The 18,485-nt window shown below is 34.5% G+C and overlaps 1 protein-coding gene across 2 annotated transcripts; it reads left to right on the top strand.

Annotated features, from left to right (window-relative positions):
• Positions 1-6,745: 6,745 nt before the first annotated feature.
• On the top strand, positions 6,746-18,355 carry LOC142628935 (1,4-alpha-glucan-branching enzyme 1, chloroplastic/amyloplastic-like). Of its 2 annotated transcripts, none has more exons than XM_075803014.1 (14): positions 6,746-6,906; positions 8,555-8,674; positions 8,872-9,082; positions 9,385-9,454; positions 9,548-9,817; positions 10,224-11,130; positions 11,328-11,444; positions 11,773-11,835; positions 12,134-12,241; positions 13,582-13,683; positions 16,602-16,669; positions 16,780-16,861; positions 17,287-17,403; positions 17,873-18,355. In XM_075803014.1, exons 1-14 carry the CDS (start codon positions 6,841-6,843, stop codon positions 18,032-18,034), a joined length of 2,463 nt encoding a protein of 820 aa, XP_075659129.1. In that variant the 5' UTR covers positions 6,746-6,840; the 3' UTR covers positions 18,035-18,355. The 2 variants fall into 2 exon arrangements, with proteins under 2 accessions (XP_075659129.1, XP_075659094.1); XM_075802979.1 differs by having other exon boundaries at positions 17,284-17,403.
• The last annotated feature ends 130 nt before the right edge of the window (positions 18,356-18,485 follow it).

Genomic DNA, 18,485 nt, shown 5'->3' with positions numbered 1-18,485 from the left:
ATCTAAGACATAAAAAGGGATCTCCCTCTTTGTAACCTAAAGGAAAGAGAAAAAGAGAGAGAGAAATTATATAAGAACAGTTCTCGGCTTACGTCCGAGCAGATTGACTTATAGCATTCTTTGTTGTTTTTAAGTGTTTATAATCTTTGGCTTGCTATTTAATCCTCAAACACTTCTAACCTGGGTTTCAAGCCCACACTCTACAAATTACATTGTTTAAGGCTCGTTGGGCCTGAGCCCGTAACTGTTCTTGGGGCCAGGTGCAATTGTGCACTTACAACATCTGTGTTCAACAAAATTCAAACAAATTGAATTATCAAAACCAGCCAAGTTTAAGAAATAAATATAAATATTTAGTTTCAAACGTTACTATACAAAATAGAAAGTAAAGCTAACTGCATAAACTGAGCAAGCACAATGTGAACACAAGAAACAAAAGAATCTAAAAAACCTAGCCAAGCAATAGATAGTAAGAGACAAAATAAGCCTAATGCTATATAATGTAATCAAAACCACCAACACTGTCAAGCACGAAACACAAAATAGGCATAACACGGACTGTAATTGAACAAATGAAACCAAGCCCCAGCCAAACAATAATTCAAGTAAGACAAATATACTAAAATAATATAATTTAATTAAACCCACCACTACTTTCAAGCATCAAATCAACTTTATCAAATGGTTGGAAAATATCTAAGACATAGAGCAGACACTAGCAAATATGACAAAGATCCTAGTCTAATATAATAACCAAGAAGAAAAAGATCAACAACAAAATAGTATATACAAATCAAATTCTACAATCAAACACGAAATTCAACGTTTTCAAAATATTAAAGTTTACAATTTTAACTTTATAAAATAAATAAGCAGATAGATATACACGTCAACTGATAAACACAAACTCAATTTTGCCAAAATTTTGCATAGAGTTAAACCAATTTGTTGATAAAGTGTTTTTAACCATCACAAAATTCATTTCACCGTCAAGCACAAAAATAAATTAAAATATATTTTAAATCTGCTTTAAGATTATTGGATATATTTCAACAATTTACTTTTGTGATAAAGCAAAAAAGGAACAATATATAAATCTAAGAATAAGCAATAACACAAATAGATGTGATAGACAAAAGCAATAAACAAATACCATATATATATATATATATATATATATAAGAAGAAATTTGCAAATAATTAAAAACTCACAGACTAAATGCGCGAAGGATGAATGATTCAGGTTAGGACTTGTGTTTGACACAATCTCCTTAAAGTAAATTTCACCCCTCACACAATCACCGTAATGCTTTGAGACTCACGAACGTCTACCTCTTAAAATAAAATGTTCTACAACACGAAAACGAAGCACATAAAGTCGTGCTTTGCGAACTACTCAATGTCCCTTTCTCTCTCTTTGACACAAAATGAAATGCACAAAAATATTCTCATTGGGAGGGTTTTTCTTCAAAAGTAGTTTTTATGAATGAGGGACTATGAAAAATTATATGCACAAACTAACTGACTCAAAAATTAAAATAATAAAATATTATTTTTTGGACAAGTAGACCCAGTCCATATATACCAAAAGCCCAACCCAATGTTTAACTCATGAGTATATAAACTCATATATTATCTTTTTTCTTTCCTATGTGAGACTCAAGATTTTTACCATTTTTAACAACATCTTCAAGTGAACATTAAAAACATCAATTTTTTATTTAGTCTATGCTATTTTTCCAGTACTCTTTTAAGTATGCAAACTGTGACTCTTTGTCTACCATCCTCACTGCCTGCCCTGTCCTCCAAGATTGGCGACTCTGCATTTGCACGTGTTTCAAGGCAATTTCAACATCACCATGCAAGTACCCACCCTCAAAAGATTGCAGTTATGCTGCATTAATTATTTTGAGTCTTCATATCATTCAAAGTCTACATAAACACCCCATCTCTCGAGTGCTTTACTTTCGAGGGTCATTTGGGGAAGTATGTTGTATTGGAAAACCTCCCCGACTTGGTTGAGCTAGTCCTTGCAGTTCAGATAGTTGATGGTGTTAGCATTGAAGATTATGCAAAGAGGGTGCGGGACTTGATTCGACCATTAGCTCACATTAAATCCCTGGGTTTGTTCATAGAAACCACAAAGGTAATTGAGGCCATGTTACGTTTTTCTTAGGGAAAATACTTAAGCAATAATATTGTTAGGGAATAAGGACGAAATGCTACTTGTTAGACAAATCCTAAAGGTGGCAAGAGTGTTAAAGACAATAAATATCATTGTTAATAGACGTCTAGAACCAAAGAGGAAGCTTCGTGTTCGCAGAGCATTAAGCAAGATAGTAAAGAAGTTCGCAAAGAGCTCTCAGACTAGTGAAATTGCATTTGATGAACGACCTCTGTTGTGAGTATGCTACCAATACTCATCTTGTGTAAGGATTGTTACACCCTAGCAGTTGATATGGGCATTACTCACCTTGAAATTGAGCTAGAATCTCTCAAGTAGTAGTGGTTCTACTTTTGAAATTAAACATTGTTTCTAATGCCTTTTGAATTTGATTTTGGTTGAGAGCTGGTGGCTAATGCAAAAGCTTCAATATTTCAGTGTCCAACATGTTTACATGGAAATTAATGGCTTTGCAGATGTCCTCACCTTGCCTGGATGTGCCCAACAAACATAATTTGTGATTTTTGTGACCCCAGCGACTTGTGCTCCAGGTTACTGGTTTTGACCATTCAAATGTTCTTTGTATCCGTACTGTGTCTAGTTAATATGTAGACTAAAGTACATTTCTGGCCTATAAATTCTGGGTTTGTTTTTGTTTTGATCATTATATTTTAAAATTTATATTTTGGCCCTTCATGTTTGATTCTATTTCCATATCCCTCTTGCTGTCTATTTTCGTTAGTAATGAAGGCTGTGTTTGTTTTGGCTTCAAACTACTTTCGGAAATGTTTTTCCGTAAAAGTGAGTGTTTGGTTGCGCATGGAAAATAGAATTTCCGGAATGCATTTCCGTTGACCGTAAAAATAATGGGTTTGACCTGAAAATGGTTTGAAGTGAAAATTTTCACTTCAAACCATTTCTGGACTCAGACGTGCACAGAGAGAGAGAGAGAGAGAGAGAGAGAGAGAGAGAGAGAGAGAGAGAGAGAGAGAGAGAGAGAGAGAGAGAGAGAGAGAGAGAGAGAGAGAGAGAGAGAGAGCTAACCCCAGACGCGCCGTTGAGTTCACGCCGCTGAGATTGTCCTGCCGAGATCACATCAAAAGCTTATCGGCGAGATCATTCTCGATCGCACCACCACCGAGATTGCACTGAAAGCTCTCGTTCTCGATCGCCGAGATTGTTCTCGTTCTCATTCTCGACCCAAAGCTCATTGTCGCCGCCGATCTCGTCGTCGCAATCTCATGACCCATGACTGATCTCGTTGCCCATGACCCATGACCGATCTCTCTCTTTCCCTCAATTTTCGATCACTGTCTCTTCCTCCCTCTCTCAGTTTGACCAAATTTTTTAGTTTAATGAATTGTTTTGAGCAGATTTTTGTTTGTTTAAGTGTATATATTGAAATTTTCTATAATTAAATTTATTTGGATGCTGAGAAAATGTGAAAAATTGGTAGAAAAATAGCATTTTTAGAATGTTACCAAAATCGAAAATCATTTTCCAGATTATTTTCCATTGCACAACCAAACACCTTGATTTTATTTTCCTTACGGGAATTTATTTTCCCTTGCATTCGTTTTACACTTGGAATTTGATTTACATTGAACCAAATGCAGCCGAAGTGACAGTGTGACACCTAATATCATATGGGTGACATATCTTAATAGACAACACTTATTTGACGCTTAACAATTAGATTACTAATGAAAATTCTATCTTTCTTAACAATAAAGGTTTCCATTTCGTTAAGGTATTAGTTTGATTAGTATATGTGTTGTAATACCACCGCACACCCTTGGTGCGATGGTTACTCCACAAGTATAAGTGTTTGTGGGGTGTGGGGGCAAGAGCCAGGGTTCAAGTCTCTAGGAGGGAGCTTCACACACATATACACTTAGATTAAGATAGAGTAGAATTCTACCTTGTATAAAAAAAAAAAGTATATGTGTTGTAATTAATAGTCAGTTTTAGTTCTTCTGTTTACTATTTGTGTTGAATTTATACTCTTTGATTTGTTAAGGTTAATTATTATGAATTTCTAGGGATTAGGTTATTTACACCTTACCTTCCTGACTTTTAAAAAGTTATAATAAACCTCCTTATAATTTGGATCAAGTTTATTTGCATTTGTAAATCAATGAAGTATTGTCACATCATCATAATTTTGACAACTTTTTGTACGCGCAAGTGTGTGTGTATATATATATATATTTTTTTTTGACGACCTATTTGTATACAATCATTCTTCCAAAATGTATCAATTTTATTCAGCATTTGATGGGAAAGAAAAAGGAAGGAAGATTGTGTGCAATTAACCAATTGGGGTGTTGAATAGATAATGATATAGCACCACTTGATTGGTTTAACCAATAGTTTCCCTAATTTGATATGTTCAAAATTCTCAATGTCTGTTAAAATGTTTTGATTGAAAAGAATAAGAATATGTTGCAGACTTGCTTTTTGATAGCCTGAGGGCATTCAAGAAAGGTTCACCAAATATGAATTCTCTAGTGGGATTTGGATCAATCTAGAGCCATCGATATAAATTTCATGGGTATTTGTCAAACTTGAAGGACTGATAGCATATTTAGGCTTTAAAAGAAAGCATAATCTATAGTATATGATAGCTAAAACGTTTGACTTTTTTTAGACTTTTTTATACGCTACATGAGCTTTGGTTGTCTCACAATTTTTCACATAACTATTTATTTTTTTTAATTCTTTATTTATTTGAAAAAACTAATCAAATTTCAATCATTCCTTTTAATACCTAATATGTAGCTTGTATTCAAGCTCCCATTAGCATTAGGATTTTTTTTCTTAGAGTGGCGTGCAAGTCATTGACTTGCTTCCAAAGCATGTTTGTATGAAATGCAAATTTATTCACAGTAAATGATGTGTAGTAGACTTACTCTCTGAAAAATCATATATGATTAGAAGAACTAGGCTAAGTTCGACCCATACATCTATATAAGAAACATGAACCTTTATAGAAAAATCAAACAAAATTGTAGTTATAGTTTCAACTTTCAAGCCATGGGAAACCTGTTGTGGAAACATCAATGAGACATATAGAAGAAACACACCGTGACCAAGTAGAAGAATATCATCCAATCTTCGCATGCCAAATATGCATAGAGCCCACGCAATCAAACCAAAAATTCAACTAAAATAATAATTGTGTGCACCCTTTTTTGTAATGCCAAATACATTGAAGTTCAGATTGACAACAAAGTGTTAAAAATTGAATATCCTATATTTATTTATGATGCATGAATTACATGTTAAATAAGAATTAATAAATAAAACTGAATATCACATATATTCTATATCTATATTTGCTATCTCACTTTGAAAGCTTTACAACATCATTATTTTATTTATTTGATTTTTAAACCAAAATTTACCACTAGAAACGTTTCTCTTATATTTCTATTGTGTACTTTGGTCCAATTCGGTCCACATTGGTTCATTTGGTCCATTTTAGTTCACTTAGGTCCTATATTGTCCACTTCGGTCCAGTTTGTCTACTTTGGTTTTGTTAGATCCAATTTGACCCACTTTGGTTCTCGGTCAACTTTGGTCTATGTTGTCTACTTCGGCCTTATTCAGTCTAAAATAAAAGTTTGAATTGGATTTTGGTCAAGTTAAGAAGATGCAATCTATAATGTAGACTCAGGTTTTTTTATTGAGGTGGAATGGGCTCAAATTGAACGGTCTAGAATTGAGAAAATGGCCATTTAGCCTTCATTTTTGAACCATGTAGTCAAAAAATCCCTTTTATCAAATTATGTGGTAAAATATCATTATTTTGGAACTTAATATTACTAACGTTGAGTTCTACCTTGAAATAGATATTATCAATATCGAGTTTTATGCATATTTTTAAATGGAACTTAATATTCTATGTAAAATTTTTTAAAAATTTTAAGTGATAAAATACGTATAAAATTTGACATTGTTAATGTTGAGTTCCAAATAGAATTCAACATCAACAATGTCAAATTCAAAAATAGAGATATATTTGCTATATAGTTCTAAAATGAGACTCTTTAACTACATAGTTCAAATATTAAAGCCAAAGGGTCTCTTTTTCCGTCTAGAATTAGGGAAGAGCCTTTCTTATATTTAGCTCGGCCCAATTTATCATATTTTTTCGAACTAAAACCATCTTGATCGAATCGTAAGCGTCCGATATGAGGACTTATTTTTTCCACAATCGGCTAATGCAATCAGTTCACAGCCGACTGTGATTACTGTAACTGTTTTTCGTCCACTTGGCAGATCAAATCAACGCGGGATTTTCAAAGCATAATCGATTATCATTAATTATTATAACACATGAAAATCCAGCGCGCTGCCACGCGTAGCATATTCTTTGCTTTTTGTTGGCTTCCTTTTCTTCTTGAAGCGACGGACGACAAGCCAAAGAAAAGAAAAGAAAAGAAAGGAAAAGAAAAGGGTAGCGATCACTCAAAACATCATGTCGTTGTGGGTCCAACAGACCAACGGCTCAGATTTTTCTGATAGAGACTACCAAGCTATGATTGATGATTATAAAAACATTTTTGAAGATCTTTAGTTTTAGCAAAGCTTTAATAAAGACTGAGAGAGTGGAGTGGTAATAATAATGAGCTAAACACTAAAGAGAGAGTTTGAGAAAGAAAGAAAGAAAGATGATGGGCTCTTTGGGTTTTCTTCACACACCAGCTCTTGGATCTTTACCACTTTCCTCAAGCAAGGTTACTCACTTTGTATATTCAAATCATGTTCTTTTGAAGTTTGCAAAAATGGGTGCATGCCTTTGTGTTTGATTTTGATCACTCTGACTAACTGTACTCTTTCTCCCATTTGATGGTGCTTGTCTAAAACTGCATCCATTTTTCTGCAATTGGGTTGCTTCTTGTTTTTTATGTATTTGGTCCTTGGCTGAATTCAATTAATGGGTTGTTTTGTTTCGTTACTATTGATGTGAATTATCTTTTGCTAGTCATGTTAGTACTTATTGGCTGTTATTTGGTTATTTTGGGATGAGAATCTATTCAGATCTTTCATGACAATATTAGATAGATCATATGAGTAAGTGCCTTTCTGTGCAAATTTTGGTTGAGGTTGATTGGGTTCAACTTTGTTTGTACCCAACTGTGGGTAAAAGTATTATCACCGGCTAGATTCCGATTGGAATTCTATCTTATTTATCGACAAAGAAGACAAGAAGAAGGACATTTGATTGTTTGTACGTGCTCTTAATAAAGGAAAATGCTAAAACATTACCAATTATTCTATTTACTACAAAAACATTAGAAAATGGTGTGTGACGCGTGCCGATGAAAGTGATTAATGCTATGTCCAAACTTGTGCAAAATTCTAATATTTGGGAAACTTAGATCTTAGAAAGATGTCAGCAGTTAAAAGAACTAGTATTATGCTTGTGCAATATAATGTCATTGTTTAGTAAATTATATAGTATATACTATATAGAAGTATATGATATGATATGGACATTAGTTTATATAATACGTAATTTCATTGTAAGTGTTTTTGGTGAAAATAACTAGATGATTAATTATTATATAATTTCATAAGTAAGGAATTTTTAGTCACAGCTTATGTGAATTTTTATTATTTTTAGTTAATAGTGACTCATTGAGAGTGTGAATTGAAACGATTTCAAAAGTTCATAATTTTAATTGAAATTTTTTAAAAATTTAGAATTTAATTTGAAACTGCCCTAAAATATAATAGAATTATGTAATTCACCCAAGTCTTTAGAGTAGCCATTTGGCACAAGGTGAGTATAGTCACTTACCACAAGTAAAAGATAGCCACTTGGCACAACCACAACTTATAGGACTCAATTTCAATTATATATAGTATATGATATGAGCTTCAACCATGGACATGAGCATAGAAGGATATATATAAGAGTCATTTACATCAATTAATGAATGAGAATCATCCATTGTTCTGGTTTGGGTCTTCAGCCCATCTAAGAATCAGCTTTCCCCTTATCTGAAAATTTTTTTTTTTGGTTTGTTACAATCAAGCATATATAGTTGCATATGTTACATACATGAAGTATAAGTGCATAGAAACTCATAAAGCATTCTTTATGTGTAGTAAGATACTTTTATCTCTCACTATGATACCTAACAATAGATGCAGGTGTATAGAGGGTGTAGTTGCTGATCATTCTAACTGTAACACAACCCGTCATTAAATATTATGAATACCAAAAAGTTAAGATTCTGTTAGACACTTATACTCATGGAATTCAATGTCTTTCTTTCTTCATTAGTATTACATTGTGCAAGTGCCTGCACCTCTATGTCTTTGGATATACTCAAAAAAACATTTTCAATGGTTCACTTATTTTGATTATTTTCACAGCCAACAAGAAATAAGCTACACCTTGCCATACAAAAACCAATTGGAGTGACCTCTGGGTCTCAGAAATTCCTTGGGCACCAAACCTTCCTTTTTTCACCAAGAATCTCAATATACAGGAGGGTACGTTTGACATATCTAACATGGATTTCGTGCATTGGGGCCAAGCATTTATCTTATGTGAAAGAAGCATGATGCTTGTGGACGGTCCTTGCCTTTTTTCCATTATATGTGGAGGCTAAGATATTTTTCCTGCCAAGTATTATTCATGAGTATATTACATGTATATAAGCTGTGATCTGGTGCATTTTCTTCTCTAGGTGCAAGACAGTTCCACGATCTCAGTTCTTGTAACAGATGACAGCTCGACAATGACATCCACTGAGGAAGACACAGACAATATTGGTATCCTGGGCAGTGATCCAGGCTTGGAACCATATAAAGATCACTTCAAATATAGAGTGAGGAAATATGCTGAGCAGAAAGCACTCTTTGAGAAATATGAAAGAGGTCTTGAGGAATTTGCACAAGGTGATCGGTTTTATTAGATATGAAAATTGCTATCTTTTTGCTTTCTTTTCCGCTTCCTCATAGAAAGTTGTTAATAAGTAAACATTTTGTATTTTATAAGACCACTAGTGGTTTTCCACATTGGACATAGAGCATATTTAGTTCGTACATTGAGTGCGTCAGATTCTTTTTCATTGATTATCAATTGGCCTCTTTAGTGGATTTGTGTCTCTTTATGCTCAATAACTTAACCAATTCTAAAATTTGCTTACTAGTTTCCTTTTAGTGTAAAACACCCCCTCATTGCTTCCTCCATTCTGTAGGTTATTTGAAATTCGGATTTAACAGAGAAGAAGGTGGCGTTGTGTACCGTGAATGGGCCCCTGCTGCTCAGTAAGTTTTTATGTTTTGAAATATGAAATTATATAAATTTGCAAGCTATTGTATGTGATTAATTGTTTCTTGTAATTTATGTCTATAATATAGAGAGGCGCAACTTATTGGGGACTTTAATGGATGGAATGGTGCCAACCACAGCATGGAAAAGAATCAATTTGGTGTTTGGAGTATCAAAGTTCCTGATTCTGGTGGAAATCCAGCCATTCCTCACAATTCAAGAGTCAAGTTTCGATTCAAGCATGGTGATGGAATTTGGGTTGATCGCATCCCTGCTTGGATTAAATATGCCACTGTTGACCCTGCAAGTTTTGGAGCACCATATGATGGTGTATACTGGGACCCACCTTCATCAGAAAGGTGCCAACTACTTATATTTAACTCAAATCCAATTTGGATAAAGTGAATATCTTTCATAGAGAACAGGAAGAAAAAAGTTTGAACAGCCAATGCCTTCAGGACTGACCATTCTGAGGCACAGTCTTGGGTTTTTTTAAATTTAATCTTTTGTCTCATGAACAAAAGGAAAAAAATCTGTTGCATATATTTATGTCCTAAAATCTTAATATGTCACATATTATATGAGGCATCGACTTTAAAAAATAAAAATAAAAATAAAAATAAGAATCTCTTTCACCGTGTTTAAGGAGCTTTCTACTGTTGCTTGGCATAGTTTCATTGAAATAAGGGAGCTATTGTATCTTGAGGCCTCAAATTTTAACCATATGAGAATAAGCAGAATGTTGACCTTTTCTTCATCATGTAGGTATCAGTTTAAGTATCCTCGTCCTCCAAAACCCAAGGCCCCACGAATATATGAAGCTCATGTTGGAATGAGTAGCTCAGAACCCCGTATTAATTCATACAGAGAATTTGCTGATGATATTTTGCCTCGTATCCGAGCAAACAATTATAACACAGTCCAGTTGATGGCTGTAATGGAGCATTCCTATTATGCATCATTTGGGTATCATGTCACAAACTTTTTTGCTGTAAGCAGTAGATCTGGGACCCCAGAGGACCTGAAATATTTAATTGATAAGGCCCATAGCTTAGGTCTACGGGTCTTGATGGATGTTGTTCACAGCCATGCAAGTAACAATGTGACTGATGGCCTCAATGGGTTTGATGTTGGTCAATGCTCACAAGAATCATACTTCCACACTGGAGATCGAGGTTACCACAAGTCATGGGACAGCCGACTGTTCAACTATGCTAATTGGGAAGTTCTCCGCTTTCTTCTGTCCAACTTAAGGTGGTGGCTTGAAGAGTTCAAATTTGATGGCTTTCGCTTTGATGGAGTAACTTCGATGTTATATCATCACCATGGAATCAACATGGCATTTACAGGGAATTATGACGAGTATTTTAGTGAGGCAACAGATGTTGATGCTGTTTTATATCTGATGCTAGCAAATTCTCTGATTCATAATATCTTGCCTGATGCAACTGTCGTTGCTGAAGATGTGTCTGGTATGCCCGGACTTGGACGGCCTGTCTTTGAGGGGGGAATTGGTTTTGAATACCGCCTTGCAATGGCTATTCCTGACAAGTGGATTGATTACTTGAAGAACAAAAATGATGAAGATTGGTCGATGAATGAAATTTCCTGGAGTTTGACAAATAGAAGATACACTGAGAAGTGTATATCATATGCTGAAAGCCATGATCAGGTATGCACCTTTTCTTTTCTTGTTATGTGTTATTTTATAAATTACTTTATGCTGGATACAGCTTTGCTTGAAAAGAAAATGTCAATTTAGTTACAACTGAATTTCCACAAAGGAAAACAAGAGCAAAGAAAGGTGGCAGCAGACACAGTCATTGTGTACTATCATTTCATCATTGTCATTTCATTGTTATGATGCAGGCCATTGTAGGTGACAAGACTATAGCTTTTTTTCTAATGGATAAAGAAATGTATTCTGGCATGTCTTGCTTAACAGATGCTTCTCCTACTATTGATCGAGGAATTGCGCTTCACAAGGTTTGTTCTGTACCAGCTTGTGGGCTCTGCATTCTCTGATTGTGGTATCTTTAATAGCTTGACTGGTTGATAGTCTCTCCATGACCTCTGAATTTTCTACTCCTTTCTTTCCTTTTATAAATGTTTCTGGCCTTGTCCATAAATATGAGTTCTTACAATTCATCTGAAGCCTTTCCTGATAACCAAATGATGACAATATCTATGTTTCATGCAATGCTTGTGGCACCAATTTGTATATTGAATCCAGAGAAAAGCTCAGTCCCAATATATTGTGTTTTGATGAGTTTTTGTTTTTATTTGTTCTTGTTCTTGTCTTTATTTTTTGCAGATGATACATTTTATAACTATGGCATTAGGAGGTGAGGGCTACCTCAATTTCATGGGGAATGAGGTAAGCATATTGACCTGTACTCTTGACTACTGCATGGAATCAGTGTGCATCCAGTCCTAGGTTTTTTCTGATATATTGTGTATTGGATTGGAGCTTAGTTTGGATGGTCCTCAAAGATTCCAAATACTAAAAAGACTGAAAATTTTCACCTCATGCCATGTTGATTAGTTTTTTTCTTTAACTTTGACATCAACATTAACACATGCAATGGGCAAGTAGTGGAGATCTTTTTAAGTTGTCCATGTGTATACCCAACATTGTTATATTTAGAAGTTATTTTTCATTGATGTTTGTGTAGTTTGGCCATCCTGATTGGATAGACTTCCCAAGAGAAGGCAATGGGTGGAGCTATGAAAAATGCAGACGCCAATGGGACCTGGTAGAATTAGAGCACTTGAGATATAAGGTTTGAGATCACATCCTTGTTAGTCATGTATTTCTTAATCCTGTGTTGTCTGGACCTTCACTTGACACTACCACACAGCATGAAATGGGTAAGAGTATGGCTATCAACAGGGGTGGGAAATGGGCTGACTACCAATAGTGGTGGAAAATGGGCCAGTCATTGATGGGTTAAATATGCAATTTTTCATTTACCCATTTAATTCAATTCCTGTACCCAACTCAACCCATTTATTTAGGACAGGACCTGACCCGTTCATTATCCCATTTATATATATATATATATATATATATTCACAACAAAAACATATTATGTATAAGTCAATACATGTGTGTGTTAATATTAGATCTCTTTGCAATTATTTCTGGAAAGAAGATAAGTTATATAAATTCATTAGAAATATTTCTTAAAAAGGAAAAACTGCAAAAAAAAAGAAGACAAAATGGAAAAAAGAAGACATATATTAATGGGTATTTTCTTGAAATTCAATAACTACATCTAAAACATTTAATAACCACAATTCATGCAGAATTTTGAATCATAATACCCAAGTCCATGTAATATAATTTTGCAAAGTTTGTCTGCTTTGTTATGGCCTGCCTCCCTCCCACCCATTTCCCTTGTGTAAAAGTGGAACGCTTGTCTACAAACTTTTATTTTTAGGTCACGTCTTTTGCTCTTAGGTTGTAAGTTGATGTAATGTGGCCTGTCTGATATGATACGTGTTAAGGAAATTCAAGATTAGGGTTGTTAGTGGGTGATTTTAGGATCCAAGTTTAAATCATGTCTGACCCAATTAAGATCCAATTCACCTATTTAATTAGAATTCAAATTAAATGTTTATAATTTGATTTTACTTGGATCTAATTCAAGTTCAGCAGATCGTTGTGATTATGATGATATATGTGTGTGTGTGTGTGTGTGTGTGTGGTAATCATATATGCATAAGACATAAATTTCAAACCTTTTACATATTATATAATACTGGATTCAAATCAAATTCGGATGTTTAGATTTTTATCTTATTGGAACTCCAATTCTTCTTAGACCCACCACACCAAATTTGAGCTGTTGATAGTCCTTACCAAGATTATGTTTTAATTGACTTGATTAAAAACATATTAGACCTTATGAGTTAGGATTCTGTTCATGTTCACGTTAACTTATGACATGGGACAATGGTGGGCATAGGTAAGGGTGGAAACTGCATATTCTGCCTCCATACAGTGCACAAGAAACCTATTATCTAACTATTCCTGTTTATAGTTGCATATATTTTCTGTTTTTGCTTTCACTTGATACCATTTTGACATCATCTTTTTCTGTATTTGGGAGTTGTACAGTTCATGAATGCGTTTGACAGAGCTATGAATTTGCTTGATGATAAATTTTCGTTCCTGGCATCGACCAAACAGATTGTGAGCAGCACAAAGGAAGAAGACAAGGTACAGATGCCCCTGGATGATCAGTAGCTCTTTTACTCTACTTTTAGAATTGGATAATTAGTTCACAATTCTCATATGAGCAAGTAAATTAGAGTGCATGGTACACGAGCTCTGTTTGGAAAGAATACATCGGTTTTAAAGGTAGTCATTAGAGGTGTGTTTCTTATTGAACTAAAAGAGGAAAACAGTAGATATCCAAATAGAAAGACATTGGGGTCTGCCCCTTTTTTTTTGATAAGTAAGAATGATATATATACGAAGGTTACTCTATGCCTGAAAAACACATAGCAACTCAGAAATACAAGAAAAAGAAAACAAAGAGAAACAAGAGAGAAAACCAAACAACAGAGAAATTACAAAAGGAGAAGGGAACAAAGAAAAGAAGGGAGGGAATCACTAGACGTGAGTCCCCACGCCCGAGACCAATCAAATAGAGTTCCACAAAAAGAAGCAAGCAACTGATCCCTAGAGCTATCCAAATTCTTAAAAGTCCTCCGGTTCCGCTCCTTCCAAATACACCAAAGGATGCACAACGGGACTAAATTCCAGATCTGAGACGAATGCTTCCCCAGCCAATTCCACCATCCAAAAAGCAAGTCTGGAACCGAACTAGGCATAACCCAAGCCAAGCCAAAAGTTATAAAAACAAAGCTCCATAACCAATAGGCCACCTCACAATGAAGAAGAAGGTGATCTACCGTCTCTCTACCATGACGGCACATAATGCACCAATCCACAAAAACCAATCTCCTCAATCTCAGATTGTCTCCCGTTAGGATCTTATTCCAAGCTACACACCAAACAAAAAAAGAAACTTGCCTAGGGGCCTTAACTCTCCAAATAGCTTTCCAAGGAAAGATAGTTGAAGGAGAATTTCTTAATTTGTAATAGATAAAAGAAATATCAATCATTGTTTTGGCTAAAAAATAATCGTGTCCCTAAAGAGATTAAATTCTATAAGGATTATTGATCCCCTTATTTACACCCTTCAATATTATATTGCTCCATCACCTTTTTTATTTTTTTATTTTTATTTTTATTTTTCCAAATAGGAGAATAAGGACTAGAACACACAATCAAAATCCTTTCAAAAACCTATTTGCTATAAAATTCTCAAATTTTTGTTCATGTTAAAAAAAAGGTGGCTGAAGAACAAGGCATGCTGACTAAGTTATTTGCTAAGTGAACTCATGCCAGTTTTGCTTCCACAACTGAGCCAACTTGGCCAATCCAACATGAGAGGATCCTCCCTCTTTTATGGCTGCACAAGATCATCTATGATGATTGAAACCCTCTTTCTCGCCTCTTTCCCTACTCGGGTCCGTTAACTCCCTCACTTTCTTTTCCAACTTGGTGGCACTAACCAATTTTTGTTCTGATTCCCTCAATGCTAACGCTACCATCATTTCCACCATCAAAACCATGCTATTCATCTTTTGCTCGGCATACAAAGGCCAAGCAACTATTGGCACCCACCATACACTGTTTCAAGCACTAAAGTTCCACTTGCAATGAGTCATAAACCCATCCTTAGAGTCATGACTCGGTAATGCCACATGTAGGACCCATTGTTTCACCACAAACCCCTATCATTGGTCCTTTCCATGAAACTCTTTGGCAATAATTCATCTAGGTTTGGGTCTTTCTCATTATCTTGCAGTGTATTCTTACTGCCCACAAGAATTTTAGATCGCTATTTTCTAATACCACTGCCATTTCTTCAACTGTTTTGTGAAAAACAATCCCATGCTTCCAAAACACACAAAGACAATAGTTTGACTTGGTTTCAAGTTTAGCCAATTCAAACGTTCATACTCATCTCTGTCTTGACTCAGTGCATCTTGTTTTTCTTCTTCACCTGCTGTTTTTTCCAACACATAGGTTTTTAATAGGACTGCGATTGTTTGTGGTACTCCCTTTTCTTCTATTTGTCAAATCTGATTTGACAATATTTTATTGGAGAGAGTAAATAAAGGTTTTACACCAAATCATTATACAATTTAATCTTATCCCTAAACCTGGAACCGCAATAGCTTTAAATCTTTTAATTATTCTGTCTAATATGGGCTCTTTACCCTGATTTAGAACATATTCTGAAAGATTAATCTTATTTATTATTTATTTAGGTGGTGGCAGGGCTGTAAATGAAAACAGCTTGGGCTTGGCTTGAGAAAAATCTTTTTTATGTTTGTTTATTTAGCAAATGAGCCAAGCCCAAACTAAATTTAGTCTTGATCATAAAACAAGCTGAGCTTAAACATAATAATGTGTTCGAGAACAAGCTTGTGAGTATAAGGTTCGGTTTAAGTTTGTGTGAATATGTTTATATGTATACATATTATACTTATACAAACTTGAGATTAGATGAAAGATCATTTATATAAATACTCCATTTTGTAGTAAAAATCATATATAACTTTTAATAATACAAGAATGGTGAATCTAATTTTTAAAAGTTCATAAATGAAAAACCATTCTATCTAATTAACTCAAATAATATAATTTCAACTATAAATTAGTCATTAGTTATTAGCATAGATTTGTGAAGCGGTTAAAAATTTTAGTCACTGTGGTTACTATATATGGGAAAAGAATAAGCTAATCAAGTAGCTTGTGAACAAGCTTGAGCTTATTCTATAAGAAAATGAACTAAACTTGAACATGTAATCTAGTTTGTTGATGAGCTCGAGCCCGACTTGTGTTTGAAATATAATTAAATGTACAATCATTAACTCTTAATACTTGGCTCAACTTGGTTTGCTTACAATATACTAACCACTTCAATTCTTATTTCATATGAGTAGGAGTAAACAAGAATGCATTCAAATTTCTTATATAGTTGATTTTGTAGTCCTGATCATTTCAGTTGAACCTTCACTATTAAATTTGGAACTTTGCATCATTGTTTCATGTTTCAGGTTATTGTCTTTGAGCGTGGAGATCTCGTATTTGTGTTCAATTTTCATCCAGAGAATACATATGATGGGTATTGATTTTTTGTTCAGGGCGTGGACTATATTAGCAACATCATTTTTTTCTCCCATATATGTATTGAACAAAAGATTCCGAGTGACTAATTTATTCTTGAACAAACAGGTACAAAGTTGGGTGTGACTTGCCTGGGAAATATAGAGTTGCACTAGATAGTGATGCTTTGGAGTTTGGTGGACATGGAAGAGTAAGTAACCGCTTTTACTGTAATCACACGTGCATTTCTATAATGCTATAAAAGAGACATTCATCATAATGGAACTGCTCCATTGCTTGATGGGCCTGTGTGCTAGTTGCTCAGTTGATTTACCGTTCTGCATTCCAATCTATTAAACTATTTTCTGGAAATTAGTTCTATTTTTGTGGATTCTTGACCAACTAACCTTTGTCTTGAAAACTGCATTCTCCTGGCCCCTCTTCCTGAACCCCCTTTGTATATCGTGAAACTCATTTTACTTTAGAACCCTTAATATATATACCTGGACAAAGGAAAGAGAAAAAAAAAATGTTAATTGATTTACTTGTCTTTCTCTCCTATCTTTGGTGCTTTGACATTGTGTTGTTATAGCAGTTACTATTGATCTCTTGATGACGTGATTATCTCTTTAGCAGGTGGGCCATGATGCTGACCATTTCACATCCCCTGAAGGGATTCCAGGAGTGCCTGAGACTAATTTTAATAATCGCCCCAACTCCTTCAAAGTACTATCACCGCCTCGCACATGTGTGGTATGGTTGACTCTATTGGTCATTCCTAGTGTTGCTATTTATGGTTATTATGCATTTCTTCTTGCCATGAGAAAATAGAAGAAAATTATATGGTGATTTAAAAATTAGGATCTTATCAGATTGCAAAATACTTGTCAGGGCCTGTGCCTATCTCATATCTACCAACCTTGGTGTTAAGAGTGGTGGAAAGAGATGGAAGGTCTTTGCTTTGTTTTGTTTTTTGTTTTTTGTTTTTTTTTTTTGTTCTTTGTTTCTCTAAGAAAAGTATTTCTTAAAAAGTGAAGAGAGAAGAGAAAAAAGTGTGTTTATTTGATGTTGAAAATTTATTTTGAGCTATCAAGTTTATGGGGTTTTGGTCCTGTATTACCGGCATTTTGGAAATCAAATTTCCAGCTTGTAGCTATTATTTGATGTGCCCTGTTTGGGATTGTGTATGTGGATTGCTTAAACTTTTATTATTTTTTTGAAGGTTTATTATAGAGTGGAAGAAAGTGAAGAAGAAAACAATGATAGTGTTTTGGTTGGCGTGAATGAGACATTAGCAGCAGACGCAGGGGCTCAGCAGGAAAATCTCAAACAATCAGCTTATGTCGAGGACAATGATATTGATACCAATCCAAGCAATGTGTAAAATTTGGAGGCAGAAGAGAAGAACAAGATAAAAGATTTAGAAGCAGAAGAGGTGGGAGAAGAGATACCAGATGACTAAAACAGCAGTTCGTTTGTCAGTACTCAATAATTCCAGTGCCTGCTAGGTGGTAGGTGTGTGTATAAATAAGGGATTTTCGTGTGTATAAATAAGGGATTTTCATTTAGGTTGTACTATGTTTTATTTGGACAAAGGATTTCCCTGCTTGTATATGTGAGAGGAAAGACATTGCGCGATGTATGGTATAATAATTGTCATGAATGGAAATATAAATAAACCAGAATTTTCTTTTGGAGAGCCAAATCATTAATAATTTTTTTAATAGAATTTAAGAAATTCCAACATTCGAAAATAAATTAATATATGAAAAAATAAAACTATTCATTCAGAGCTAAAAAAAATATAAACAAAATAAAAGATAAAAAATAGCTGT

This window comes from Castanea sativa, chromosome 1 (genome assembly GCF_040712315.1).
Source record: "Castanea sativa cultivar Marrone di Chiusa Pesio chromosome 1, ASM4071231v1".
NCBI lineage: Eukaryota > Viridiplantae > Streptophyta > Magnoliopsida > Fagales > Fagaceae > Castanea > Castanea sativa.
This window is presented reverse-complemented; position numbering and strand designations above follow the sequence as displayed.